This window comes from Thunnus thynnus, chromosome 23 (genome assembly GCF_963924715.1).
Source record: "Thunnus thynnus chromosome 23, fThuThy2.1, whole genome shotgun sequence".
Classification (NCBI taxonomy): Eukaryota; Metazoa; Chordata; class Actinopteri; order Scombriformes; family Scombridae; genus Thunnus; species Thunnus thynnus.
In genome coordinates, this window is record NC_089539.1 from 15,456,114 (window position 1) to 15,470,485 (window position 14,372).

A 14,372-nucleotide genomic window follows, 5' to 3' on the forward strand; every position below is an offset into this window, starting at 1 on the left:
ACTTTTTTTTTTTTTTTTTTTACAAAACTAGTTTTATTTGAAGAAAAGTTGACATTTAATGTTTTCAATTGACATCAAGAGAAATGTAGAAAATCATATCAAAATTCATTCAGAATGCAGCTGATTACAGATTCCTTTTTGAGCAGGACTCCAAGAAACCAAGAAAAAAAAATTGAGGGAATCAAAACAGTGTCCCACAGATATGTTCAATGATCACACAACCAAAATTACAGTATCATGCTTCCTTTTTAGGATTCCTAAATTAACACTGTCACCATCAGATTAGTCAGTTGCATTAAGTACAATTAATAACGTGGTTTCTAGCTCACATTTTATGTCTTCCACTGCAGTGATTTACATGTCATGAGTGTTGCTGGTAAATTAGCTTCTGGTCACAATCATCAGGGAAAATCATTGCTCCATATGTGCATATTTTTAACTTTGGTTCTTTTGCAACACAAATATATTTCAGACAACTTTTATAGGCTCTAAGTTCACTCTGAAACATGGACATTTGGTACGTTGTACCCCTTCAGAAAGAGTGAATAAAGTTGAAATATGCATTGAGGAAGCCGGTGGGATCTTCCAGCTGAGGATAGTGACTGATGTGTTCGTCCAAAATGGTGAACGTTGACCTCTGGACTAGCTGCCTGCAGGAGTAAGAGATAAACAAGATTATTATGCACAAAAGGAACAAAAGCTTTGTGGAGTGTTTGGACCACAAGTCATATCAGGGAAGTGACAAAGATTAGGAATGATATGTTGATCATGCTGGTGGCTGAGGGGTTTAAGACCCTGACCATGAAACACAGAGTTCTTGGTTCAAATCCAACTTCTGACCTTTGTTGCACAGCTTTCTTTTCTTTCTCTCCTCCCTAATTTTCTGTCATCTCTCTACTAAAAAGGTTCCAAAAAAAATTCTCAAATAATACTTTAAAGATGATGTTACATGACTTGAAATGGTACCAACATTTTATTGTGGTGGTAAGAAAATTAGAGAAAACTATTTTTGAGTGAAGATGGTGAGGCGATAGCATTTATATTCATCAATAAGCAGAAAACTAATCCGAACTGCATGTTTTTCACCACAAGATCTATGAGACAACGATGAGTTGTCCTCACAGTAGTGTTTCCTTTGTGGTGTAGAGGGAATGTTGCTGGCACAGTCTTCTGAAGGTTCCTGGTTCAAATCCAACCTGTAACCACTTTTGCTGTTTGCATTCATGAGAACAAAGAGGAGCGGAGACTAGTGTGAAAGATGGTGGTGAAATGGAAAGATCTGTGCCTTTCATGCATGAGGTTGCTGGCTCAAGACAGTCCCTGAGGAGGGACTCTGAAAATGAACAAATCAATGAGATTCCCAACTCTGTGTGTGAGACTGAGGAACCACAGCAGTTAAAAAGATGAATGAGATTCCCAACTGTGTGTGAGACTGAGTAAACATGGTGAACAGACTGAGCTGAGACCCTGAAGATGAACAAAAAAAAACCAAATGAGATTCCCACGTCTGTGTGCAAGACGGTATCACAAAAATCCTCAAAGTGAACGAGATTCCAAAACAAAGTGCACAGTAGATAAAGTGTCCATGAGAAATGAAAACACTGAGAGGAGTGTGAAACAAGGTTGTTTTTTTTTTTGGTGAAAAAAAAACAACTTTTGAGCAAATTTTTGCTTCACTTCCTCCTATTTTCACAACTCAGTGTAGCCCTGGTCAGGATTTGAACCTACATTCCCCCCCCCCCAAAAAAAAACAATTCACAATTTCATAGGCAAACAATGAGTTAGTTAGTATTGTTGGGCTCAAATCACATGTAGAGTAGAAAATGATCAGTTCAGATGATCAGTAAAACGACCCTTTTCCCCCTTTTGTTGCAATTTGTCCTCGTTCGCATTCACTGAGTGAGTTGAAGGAAGACCTGTATTAGAGATAATCTGAACAGGGTTTAAGAATCGGAGGGCGGGGCACTCACTGGTAACGACGGATGAACTGGGGATGGGGGTTAACTGGGTCCAGGGGTCCGTAGATCATGTGCACTGAAAGATAAGGAGGGATGAAAGGAGTCAGAGAGGAAAGGTGGAGGGGAAGAACACTGAGGGGTGGAGGAGTGATACACAAGGGAATTCTTATGTTTGGACGACTCGTTTCAAAATTAGAAGATAAATGAATGGAAAGAATAATTTATAGGATCATAAACTGCATTTTTTTTTTTTTAAACAGCCTGACCCTTTAATCAGTCCCTTTACTTACTGATTCAGAATAAACTGGCTCAGCGCAATTCTGGCTAATACCTTTCTGCTGTATTTCAGATGAAGTATGTGTCAGTAGCACACACACACACACACACACACACACACACACACACACACACACACACACACACACACACACACACACACACATCCCTACCCCCACCCCCCCCATCCTGAGCTCCGGATCACAGATGGACTACGAGGCTGCTCCTCACAGACTATAAGCAGCTTAGCATCAGCGGCTCTCTGGCCGAGGCTGCTGGGTTAATACACCTTAAGGAAGCGTGCGGCCTCAACGAGAGCGCTCTCACACTCTTGATTTCTTTACACGCACATCACAACGTCTGATGCACTCACGTGGGATGAAGGTGGAAGTGAGCGCGCCCACCCATCGCTCTCTGTGTTGAAATCTCTGGTTGATGTACTGCAGAATACTGAGAGAGAGGGAGAGGACAGAATTGGACGTAAACGGAAAAAGGAAGAGCGGTAAAGATAATTAAGACTACTTGAACACATAGTGAGCACACAAACACACACCTGTCCATGACGAGGTTGCCGTCGTTGAAGCGTAAACCCGTCCACATGTCCCAGAACTCAGCGTCTGAGGGCTGCGTGTACGGACCGAAAACTTCCCCGATCCTACAGAAAACAACAAAGTGTATAACTTTATATACTTACATACATACATTTGGATCTCTAACGTTGGAACAAAACTCTTTACCCCTTCTGGAAGATCATATAGTTGGTGAGACGTGTGAGAACTAGAGCCAGAAAACCGGAGTCCTTGAGAAGCTTTTGGAGACAAAACAAAAACATATCAGTGAGAACATACTGCATGAAGCTGAGCATGTAAAACCAACTTCTAGTTCAATCTCATCAGATGTAGAGTGAGTTGCAGTAAAAACAAAGGTGACTCACTGTCTGCAGCAGCCGTGGGTAGTGTGTTTCTGGGAATAATCCTGTTGGAAATTTAAGTGTCAGCACTTTGTGAAGCCTTCAAGTGAAATCAGACTCGAGTCAAATATGTCAGTGTAGGTCTGCAACTAAGGTTACATCTTCAAATGGCATATTTTGTCATAAAAAAACAAAGGTATTCGATTTACACTGATAAAAAAAACAAAAAAAAACAGAAAAGCAGCAAATCCTCACATTTTAGAAGCTGGAACTATTTATCTGCCAGTTTTGCTCATTACATAACTTAAATGATTAATCAAAAGTGTTGTTGATACATTGATACATTTTCTGTCAATGACTCGACTTGTTTTAGCTATATTTGAATGCTTTACTGACACTTCATAGCACAAGAAACAGCACAGAAAGCTGCTTTGCTTCATGTAAGTAACAAGAGAACTTAACTTGATAAAACAGGAACCAAATATTCCTTTTGACTGAAAATGTTTCAGTCTGATGTGCAAAAAAACCCCCAACACTTTAATGGAAACCCTGATTCAGGAAAGGAGTAAGAATAAAGATCTTTGTCAGAAACTGTACCTCCGTTAGAGAGACACAGGCTGTTGAAGGTCAGGTGACCTGTGCGATTCTGGTCACTCCTGGTTTGGCAGCAGAACAGAGAACAAAAAACAACACACGCACACACAGTGATGGTTAGCGGTTTTTCACTAATCAACTCTTTTTTTTGGACAATTTGCGTAAATACACTGCTGCACACACACCTGTAGAGCAGCTCCAGCGCCACGGTATCTCCGTAGTCATGAGAGACCAGATTGACTCGCTGGTTGCTCAGACCCAAGTGAGCCACCAGGGCCTCCACCACGCTGGCCTGCTCGAAGATGGAGTACCTGTGGGGTCGCTAGGGTGTTCAGACATGGGAGAAAATGAATTATGGGTACGTGCAGAAAAAGTGTGGAAGCAGAGCATCACGCGGAAAATAAAACTATTATATATATATTAGTCTGTAAAAACAACAGAATTCAACATTTAAATTGACACATTTGTTACTCACTGGCTTGTCACTGAAGCCAAAACCCAGGAAGTCCAGTGCAATGACTCGATGGAAGCGCTGAGTGAGTGGCTCCCAGATCTGTTAGAACAAAAACACACAGTTTATCTTCGGCAGAAACAAAAAGACTACATTTCTCAACTGTGTTTTGGTGTATTGTTGAGCGACTGAGCGTATGCAGTGATTACCTTGTTCCAGTCGTAGCTTGAGGTGGGGAAGCCGTGGAGCAAAATGATGACATCTGAGCTTCCCAAAGCACCATAGGAGTCTGGTTTGAGGAGAGAATGGCAACACACACAGTAAATGATGATCAGGCATCCTGCAATGAATGATTTTGGCCACTTTGGGGCATCTGGGACAGGCTGTAAATACAACGCAAGCTGTTAGCTAACAATTGCCTCTATTACTTTTGTCTATTTGCCACATTAGCTTTTAATGGAAGTTAATGGATGGGGTTTTTTTTTTTGGTCTCCACCAACTCCTGAGGGAAAAATCTGGCTCTTTAGTTGTTAAATGCTCCTCTCTGTTCACCAGCTTTTCATTAACACTGTCTACCATTTGATGCTGGGAAGGTCATGTGCAATGGTTTTTAACTGAAAACAGCTGCCTGCTGTGGCTGCAAGTGACACTTAGGAGAGCAGTTAGGTTGAACCAGGAAAAACAAAAAAATGAGCAGAAAGATATGATGAAGCTCTATCGAGACGAGGGAAACTACAGAGTTGGGCGATGAATTTTCTGTGAGTTTGTCACTGAGTGAAATTTTTCACGTACAAGTAGTCATATGATAAAATAATAATAAAAAAAAAAAAGATTGATGCAGCTTTTGAGAGACACATTTATGATTGTTGTACCTGTATTAGTATGCGGGAATTAGTGATAAAAGGTGTATAAGGATATCATGGTGCTAGAAAAATAATTATTATTACTATGTATGACTGTCACAATTAGTGCCTAAACAATAACACTTTTAATAATAAATAAATTCCCTTGAGTCATTTATCAAGTAAAAATGTGAAACAATCACTAGTTTTAGCTGTTCAAAAGTAACAATTTGCTGCTTTTCTCTATTTTTTATGACTGTAAACTGAATGTCTTCCTTCAAATATAACCCATCAAATATAATTTTTGACCCTTTATGCAGCAGAAGACAAAAGCATCACACACAGGGTCCATTTAGAAGCGGTTCCTGAGCTGTCGATCATATCACATGATCTTCATTATGTGTATTAATTTTTTAGCCAAAGCTGATGAGAAGTTCTTAAAGTGCATCAACAATATCATGACAACTGGGCTAATTTCAATGGCTGATGAAGATCACGTGATATGACTGAGAGCTCCAGAACATCTACTAAATGGACCTTGTGATGAGACAGTTTATTCTAAACTGAATATCTTTGGGTAGTCAGACAAAACAAGCAATTTGAGGACGTTACCTCAGCCTCTGGTGATGTATCACTATCTTATAATAAAGCATAAATAAAAAATTATTCCTATACTGAAAGATATTTATAGATAAATTGATAACACATTCACATTCCTGTTCACAAGTACATGCCATAACAACACAATGGAGGCACTGTAACACTATTATTGCGGCTGGGAGACACTGTTACCTCTGTAGAAGATTTTCCTGCCTCTGAAGTGGAAGACTTCCCCGGCGTTGTGCCACTTCTGCAGGGCAGGGGACAGCTGAGGGGGCGGGATGTGCAGGTAGACGGCTACCAGCGGGATGCAGATCAAGCCCACATGAATCCACCACTCTTTCATCTTGAGCTCAGCGGTGGGGGAGTCGCATTCCCGCCTCTGTGAGATCCGGAGTCATGCAACAGTGTGCAGGGACCTCCAGGAGGAATAATATTAGAAAATGTTTTAAGTTAATTTCACTCCCTACAGGTGAGGTGGAAGCGTCTCTCTCTGTCTCCGCACCTACACAGTAGACTGTAATTTAATTTTATAGACCACGATAATTAATTGTGCATCTGTGAGGTGTTTTCTGACAGTAAACACCTGATAAAAAAGCCGCCGTAGACGGTTAAGATTACTGTCACTCAATTGAAAGATTTAACGTTACAGCAAGTTAGCTAACACGGTCGGTTTCAACAGAAAACGACCAACTCACGGGAGCCAAACACAACTCCAAACCTCCTCTGTGCTCATTCTAGGTTATGTTTATTTTATTAAGCTGACACAGTAGCAGACTGGTACTCACAGAAATGTCACGACCTGTCACTTGCAGACCTTCGCCCTGTGTTTCGGCTCCATTACTGCAGGATAAATTCCTGCGGGGCGGAAAGAAACAACGGTTCGCAGAGAGGAGACGAAAAGCGAAGACGTCTCACTCTGTCCCGCTCCCGCGTCCCGCAAACGATTATCGAATTTGATCGTACGAAATTAAGTGTTAAAGCTGAGGTCCACTTTATTAAAATTGACTGACAAAATGTTGACAGTGTTGTTGGTTGTGGTTATTGTCATCCGTCAGGACGCAAAGACCGAGTGACTCATCTTATTTATAGACAATCTTTGATAAATTTCCAGGTTTAAAGGGCTCAAAGAGGAGTCCCGCAGAGAAGTCTGTCGCCCCCTGCTGGTCTGGATGTGCAATGGCATGTTATCTTTTATGAGGTATACAGAAAAACTGAGATTATTATTCAATTAATCAATTAGTTGATCGACAGAAAATGATTTGGCCACAAGTTTAGTGATTGATTATTCATTTTTTAAAAAATAAATGGAAGAAAACTCACTGGCTCCAGTCTACCAGTCAGTCCCATATTGTATTAGGCAAAATTGAATTCACAATGTGATTAGTATTTTTCACAATTTTCTGATCTATAGACCCAAGAATTCATAAATTGGTCATGAAAATGATAACAGTTAGTTGCAGCCCTGCCCTGATTACATCACTCACAGTAGGACGCAGCTCAGGTTCTTGGCAACAAGTGAATTGTTGCAGTTGTTAAAATTCATGTTTGTGCCAAAAAGCAACAAGATGTAAACAACCTTTGTTAACACAAGATATGTTGCAACATATGTCTATTCAAAGACATACGTTGCAAAAGAAGCATTAAAATTGTTGTCCTATTGCTGGATATTGTAAACATGATGTCCCAAAGTTACACCTGCTTCACCACTGCGCAAAAGCAGAAAGACATGACCTTGTGGATGAGAGACAACTGTGCCAAAGGCTCCCAACAAAGCGTCCATTGTGCAATACTCACTGCCAACCTGCATGGATTTTGAACTGTCATCTGTCTCAGCCTGATAGACAACAAATTCACCTTGTCATGATACATTATTGGTATTGGCCAATCGCCCACAAAGTCATTGTTTCCCAACAAGACATTTTTAAAACTACTTGACGAAACAGAAAAATAGACTGCAGGGTATTGTGCAAGTATTTATAATGTAATTAAAAGTACTAGCTTTGGCTACTCTGTTTATTGGGTGTAATCTAACGGTTGCATTGCATTTGGCAATTGCACTGTTATGCAGAAAAGCTGCTTTCTTGTGAAAAAAAAATCACCTGCACCCAGCAGGACCAAGATGTATGATTTGCACTCTGCAGTGTTCACATCTGAATGCATTCAGTAACTACATCGCATAAGTACTGCATGATAAATAAAGAACATGGCCCTGCAGTTAGGCTAAATACATTTTTTATTTTTAAAAACCATACACATTACTCGACAAGTTTCAAATGTAAATCCAATCACGATATCCATTTAAAATGCTCAAGATAAACAGACATGAAGAACTTTTATTTCCAAATGTTAAAAGATAAAAAAATAATAATCCATAAAACAGATGGAAAAACATTCGTTCCCATTACAGGAAGAAGCTACAGAACAAACTCCTCATATGGATTCTGCTTGTCTTTTCAATTTCTCAGTTTGTATGCAATCCTAGCTGCTATTTTGTCATCTGTAAAACTTGGAAAACAAACTTATTTCCTCAGAGAACGTTGTGATTTAACATTTCCACTCCATTTCCCCCCTGTCCACGGCCCTTCAGGTGAAGACGGCCAGAAAGCTGCAGGAACAATCTGCAGCCTGCTGCCCGGGTCATCCTGTGTGATTGACAAGCACCGATCCAAACATTTAATTAAGTGTGGTAATACACAAACTAAAAAGAGGCCTGTTCTCTTTCACACCATTTGCACCCTGAGATGAATATTCCAGAACAACACACATTTTAGTGGCCAAAACCCTCCCCATATAACGTGATTGGTGTCAAATCATCCAAAATTGGTTTAGTATGATGAAAGGTATCATCAGTTATTGTCATAAAAATACAAAGGTAAATTTTTTTTTTTGTGATTTGTATCAAAATTATTTTCCCCAAGGAACGCTATGAAATAAAGTACCCTGTGCAGATAGATACCAGTGTATGCCTAGTCTTTATTCTTGAAAAATGCACATGTCCAATTCTTTAGCGTTTCCAGTACATCAGGTGTCAAAAATATTTTACAAACAAATCAACTGCAGCAACATTTATTCATGGTGAAAGGAGACTTATGGACAGGGTCGAAGAAAAAATAAGCCTTTTTTTTTTTTTTCTCCACGGTTTTTTTGATTCTTAAAATGTCAACAAACCAGAACTCGGAGGAGTGAAATGAAGTTTTTCTAAAGCATGATCTTAAAGACTGAATGAAAATATGAAAATAATTCACTTGCTTTTGACCAAGACAATGTTTTACTCTACCTAAATACACAAAGTTTGAAGTTAAAAGGTTCTTTCTTTATAGACTCCCTTTAAATTAAATACTTTTTCTATGCCTGAGTAAACAAATGTCGATATTGTACATAAGCAGGGGCTGATGTTTTGCTGAGAAAAACAAAAATAGAAACAAAATGCACCAATTTTTTTTTTTTAAAAAAAAGGATGACCAGGGTCCATATTTATCAAGCATCCATAGGGAGGAAATTAGTCCTAAGTGGCTGAGAATTTTAAGAATGAGGCATAATTTTTCCTACTTTTAGCTGTAGGAGTAACAGTGTTTTATCTGTAAGGAGTTCCCAGGAGGTGGCAAATGACGGGAGAAAGCATCGTCTAAATTATTACTGTAGCCAAGGCACATTCATGTTTAGTCTATTATATGAACTTCTGATTAAAAAATAAATAGGCGCACTGGCTGAATAGCTCACAATACAGCGCTTATTTGAACTCAAGTGGTAGTAAAAAAAAAAAAAAAGAAAAAAAAAAAGAGCAGGTGAATTGTAATTTGTGTGCAAGTCATTTTTAGTGCTTTTATGAGTTTTGGCAAAAACAAATTTTTAGCCTCAACATGCATAAATTAGCTTGTCATACACCCACAAGTGAAGCTAGTTTCTTATTCCTGCATCAAATGATCTCTATCACCCTCTTCCGAATGTGCTCTAACTAATAACAACCACAAGAAGACGTTTTCATTAAAACAGATCCCAAGTGTCGTAAAGCCACAAATCTAAAACTTGTACTTCCTGCTGAAGGTGACTTCAAAAGCACCCCATGTCCGACTCTGAGGTAAGACTTTTTTTTTTTTTTCCCTTGTCAAAACGTTCAGCGCGATTCTAGGAGTGATTCTGAGATGCTTGCTAAATACGGGCCCAGATATACTCTAAACTCCCTTTAATGAGTGAACCTTTCAACATGTGGAAATCCTTGAACACAACATAATGAATGAAAAGAGAATCCAGAAGTCCAGAAGGTTTTGTGCACATGAAAACTATCAAGAAATGGAAGAAGTAAATATTTATAGCAATGTTAGTGGACAGAGGCCCGAATTGTCTTTCCCGTCCCCCTCTCCTGTGAAAAACACCTCGCGCAGTGGACCTCTTTTCTATACAAGCCTTAGTGTTTATCGGTTTGGCTAGAAGTTTCTATATTTATCTACAAATATATAACAAATAAAACTTGCAGGCAAAAATAGTTAAGTTTCAATATAAAAACACCCTTTTTTTCCTGAAAATACAGCAGTATCTGAAATAATCCTCTCATTCATTTTTTATTCTGTCCCAGTTTTCTGCATCATACATCAGGAAGCTCTTTTGCCTACAAACAGAAAAAAAGTATCTACAAACTTTGTAAACAGACCTGCTTTTTCCAAAAACATAAATAACTCAAAATATTAACAGCCAATGGAGCAGAAATAAAGATTTGAATGAGCAAGGGCCAAAGAGATAAATATACAACACCATTCAGATAAAAGAGAAGCTAAAAGGTTCTTTCATAATTCTTACAGACGATCTTCAAGCCAGGAGGAGGACCTCCCCTTCTCAATTAAAATAATAATAATAATAGAATAATAAAAACAGGTCACTTTCAATCTGAGTTTATAATCACCCCTTGTTTACCGAGAAAAACAAAAGTTACCAAGGGGGGTAGGTAGGGGGGAGGGGGTGGAGACAGAGTCCTTGTGTTGCAGCGGGGTATTAATAAGAACCAAAAATAAAGAAGACCAAAGCATCCACACCAAGCCGTACATTCCTCTGAATGTTTGCTGTTCTTTTAGTCCAGCCCAAGCTAAGCTCACAGAAGACTCCGTTCTCCCTCTAAGCCCTTCCTCTCCAAGTGTTCCTTCTTTTATCTGAGTTGAGCTCCTTGGTGGCGGGTAGAAAACTGGTGGTAACGTGCGGCGTGGAGGGAGTGGGCGTGGAGGGCGGGGTGAGGGGGGGGGGGGTCAGATCAAAGGGAGGTCTCCAGGCTGTGTAGGGGGCTCCCCGGGGCCGATGGGGTTCCTGATTTGGTGCCCTCTGGGAGGAGGTGGTTACTGCTCTCCACAGCATTATTGTTCTGGTTTGGTGAGGGAGAGACCGGCGTGGTCGGGGCGGCCGTGGCGGGCGAGGGCGGCGTGGGCGTGGCGTTGCGGGGGCTGGCGGAATTGCGCTTGGTGGGAGCGTCGTCCTCTGCGTCGGTGTCGTCTATGAGGGGGATATGGGGCTCAGAGTCCTCTATCCGAAATTCTGGGTGGGTCATGAAGTTGTGGATCGATGTTCGCGACTCAGGTTTCTCCAGCCCCTCATAGAGGGAGATGGAGCTGCGGAATGCATTCACCACCCGGATCTGGAGGGAGGGAGAAGGGACAGGGAACGGGAAAGGCACATGTTTAGTCACGTATGGAAATGATATCTGCGTGTTTTGTATTTTAACACTTGGAGAACACCTCAGATAAAAAAAACCGGAGGGCGCAGGTTTTATTGGGTCAATAATTGGTGAGTTTTAGGGGCTTCAAAACAAAAATTTTAATCAGTGAGGGGGGAAAACTCTCGAAACACGTGCAGATATGCGGTTATATCTGGTAGTAAATTATAACTCGTTGCTTGTTGAAGTCATCCTTACCGCTCATCTACACTGGGTGCATTACATCAGCAGTACGTAAACCTCCGCAAACGTTCACACTAAGCCAGTTTTTAAATGTATATACATGGGAGCAGGAATTATTCTTCTGTTTCTGTGTGTCGTTTCTTTTTTTCCCTCCAAGTCTGTATTGTAGAGTGAGTATATTTGTTCTACAGTACAGAATAATAATAAAAAAAAAATCAAAACATAGCCTGAATTTAAAGGTCTATCCATTGGGCTAACGCACAAATAAGATATATAAGATAGAGATAAGATTCTGGTCGGTGTGGTGACAGACTGGACTGTAAGCCTGTGCAGATTGGTTTAAAACCCTAAAATTCAAAGTGTTTCTGAGAGATTGAAACCAGTAGACAAACCTTTCCACTGACCAAACACTCTGTGATTGTAGAAAAACTAGTATTTAAAGTGGTAAATTGAGGGCACAAACCAGTGTCAAACCCAATACAGTGTGTGTGTGTGTGTGTGTGTGTTTGTGAGTACAGTGGTAGTATTTCACGAAAAACACTTGGTAATGTTCTGTGTCTGATTAATCAAAATGCAAAAAAAGGGAACCAAGAGACAAGAGGAATGCTGTTCTTTAGACAAGAACACATCCAAAGAGAAAAAAAGGGGACAGAGGCTTGACACAAGAGTTTACTGTTGTTGGACATGCTTAGGAAAGAGTGAAGAGACAGACAGAGAGAGAGAGAGAATAAGAAAGAGACAGAGGAAAAAAGAACAGACAGTAAGACAGAAGAAGAAAGAGAAAGACAGAAAAGAGAGGAAAAAGAAAGAAAGAAAGAGACAGATAGAGGGGAACGGGGTGGTCAGTTATAGCATATGTTTGTGGAGTAAAAACAAAGAAGCTGCGGCAGCCAAGCATGTCTACAAGCTGGTATAACGTATCCAAACAACAGCACAAAGAGAAAAAACTCACAAACGAGACCAGAGACTTTGAACCCATGCAGAGCGCGGCGCTACCTTGTGTTCAATGGTAGTAAACCTTTGAGTATAGCCCATGACACATTTCACAGAATCTAAAGAAGAATATGTGGGGAGTCAGTGGTATTCGTTCTTTTCGGGTCATTTTGCCAACTGTAGGTGGACACATTCTGCCAACAAACAAGTATTCACATGGAGAGAGAGAGACAGAGTCAAGAAAAAGTTGTTCCTGCTTTTTTTTTTTTTTTTTCCACAAGAGCACCTGAAAGGAAAAGTTCAGAGTTAAGTAGGGAAGCCTGTTAACTTTGGATCCGAGATGTTTCAAGGTACCCCACCTACAGCAGACCTGTATAATACTGTAGCATTGCATCATTTTTTAAAAAAAACAACTCAAAAGTTGTATTATAAACCAAGAAAAAAAAAAAAACACTGGATCTGTTGTGAATGTGTCATTCTGCATCACTCTGGGAAAGTCCCACATGTTTACATTCAGGAGTACAGTAATTTATTCCATTAAGCTCTTTTTCGTGACATCTGTTAGACATTTAAAACTCCACTGCTGGTCAGATGGTCTGTCTGGGAAGATCTGAAAGAGAAAAGGAGTCATTGTCAACAGGCACACGCTCCTTTTAAGGGCACGGTCAAGAGGAAAGGCCCTCGTCCTCGAGTCGTTACAGTTCATTTGATAGTGGGATCTCCACAGTTATCTTCCAAAACTGCATAATCTTGCATCCAAACACACAAACAAACTCTCCTATGGAAATGCAGCTCATTATCTGATATAGGGTGTCACTGGAGCCCTTTCCTCCCTCTTAACACTTCCTCTTCTCCGCAGTAATTCACCGGCAAACTCCCAGAGGTCACGAACAGCCACAGCTGAAGAAGAAAAGGTCATTATTTAAGCACCGACTGACAGGACATCCACTGACACTTTGATAGATTTTCTCATAGAGGTCCATGTCAAGGTTTGTCTCTATCGTTTTAGACCGTGATCATGGGCATATACTCAAAACATTTACCCGACTAGGGACTAGAGAGCTGCGACACAGACCCATGAGTGCTACAGGGGGCACAGAGCAGACTGAGGCAGCTGCAGACAAACCTGGTGACTGTCAATCCAGAATATAACTTTTTCTGTCAAATAGTAAATGCACATCATCCCCCCCAAGATAACAGTAAAACCTTTCCATGTGTGAGACCAAAGCAGAAGCAGAACAGAAAAACATGATGACACAGAGAAAACACCTTGACGCTAGAAGCGACCTGGTTACAGGGTACATATATATATATATATACACAGCAGTGTTATCGAAGCAATATGGAAGATGTGGTTTTTTTTTTTCTCTCTTTTTTTTTTTTTTTTTTTTTGAAGAAAACAGGGGGAACATTAGGAGAAGCATGAGAGAGTAAAAGTGTCAACGTTAGGTGAGAAGAGAGTGGAGGAGGAAGATGTTAGAAGAACAGAAGAAATAAAAAGTCTCATGCACTAGAGGAGAACACGCACTCACACCCCACAGTGGCAGAAGCGGTGTTGGCGGCAGTGGCAGTAGTGGTAGTAGTAGAAAAGGCTACATGTGTAGGGCTAGAAACATTGGTTACATCGTGCTGTTGTTGGCTGGAGTTGGAGGCCTGCCGCCTTAGAGCCCCCTGAAAGGAAGTTCCACTCTGGAACGCACTCACTACATCCATCTGCAAAGAATCAGACAGCGTGACAGGAGAAAGCCCAGAGGAAATAAAACACAACACAGCCAGAGGAGAGAGAAAAGAGAGAAAAAATAAAGAAAAGGCACCAGTAACCATAGAAAAAATGTCACTTGGAAATAGGATTTTAGGCATTATAGTTAAAAAGAGAGAGGAAAAAAGGGGATAGTTGGGTTTCAAGGCACTGATCGGAGGGAGCTCT

General features: G+C 40.4%; 2 protein-coding genes across 4 annotated transcripts in view; both read right to left on the minus strand.

Moving 5' to 3' along the window:
* Window positions 1–2: 2 nt before the first annotated feature.
* mest (mesoderm specific transcript) lies at window positions 3–6,570 on the minus strand. Its single transcript, XM_067582261.1, has 12 exons — window positions 6,420–6,570; window positions 5,824–6,050; window positions 4,399–4,478; window positions 4,214–4,291; window positions 3,924–4,060; window positions 3,742–3,800; window positions 3,169–3,209; window positions 2,972–3,042; window positions 2,788–2,889; window positions 2,608–2,684; window positions 1,971–2,034; window positions 3–650 (listed from the first exon to the last, which is right to left on the minus strand). The coding sequence occupies exons 2-12, from the start codon at window positions 5,975–5,977 to the stop codon at window positions 533–535; spliced, it is 981 nt and encodes a 326-aa protein (XP_067438362.1). The 5' UTR covers window positions 5,978–6,050; window positions 6,420–6,570; the 3' UTR covers window positions 3–532.
* A 1,279-nt stretch (window positions 6,571–7,849) lies between these two features.
* The window catches only part of atp2b1a (ATPase plasma membrane Ca2+ transporting 1a), a 42,946-nt gene continuing 36,423 nt past the window's right edge, over window positions 7,850–14,372 (minus strand). The window contains exons 21-22 of one of the 3 annotated variants that reach the window (XM_067582250.1): window positions 14,069–14,158; window positions 7,850–11,251 (exon numbers count right to left, since the gene is read on the minus strand). In XM_067582250.1, coding sequence (XP_067438351.1) covers window positions 10,874–11,251; window positions 14,069–14,158 — 468 coding nt within the window. In that variant the 3' untranslated portion in view covers window positions 7,850–10,873. Of the gene's footprint in view, window positions 11,252–13,977; window positions 14,159–14,372 lie in introns of all 3 variants that reach the window. The other 2 variants (XM_067582252.1, XM_067582251.1) reach the window with 2 other exon arrangements.

What these genes read in the sequence shown, in the direction of transcription:
- mest (XM_067582261.1), bottom strand. Translation starts at nt 5,977, where the DNA reads ATGAAAGAGTGGTGGATTCATGTGGGCTTGATCTGCATCCCGCTGGTA. An exon ending in CAAGCTACGACTGGAACAAG is followed by an intron (nt 4,292 to 4,398) that starts GTAATCACTGCA and finishes TTGTTCTAACAG; the next exon opens with ATCTGGGAGCCACTCACTCA. An exon ending in CACTTCCACCTTCATCCCAC is followed by an intron (nt 2,035 to 2,607) that starts GTGAGTGCATCA and finishes CTTATCTTTCAG; the next exon opens with TGCACATGATCTACGGACCC.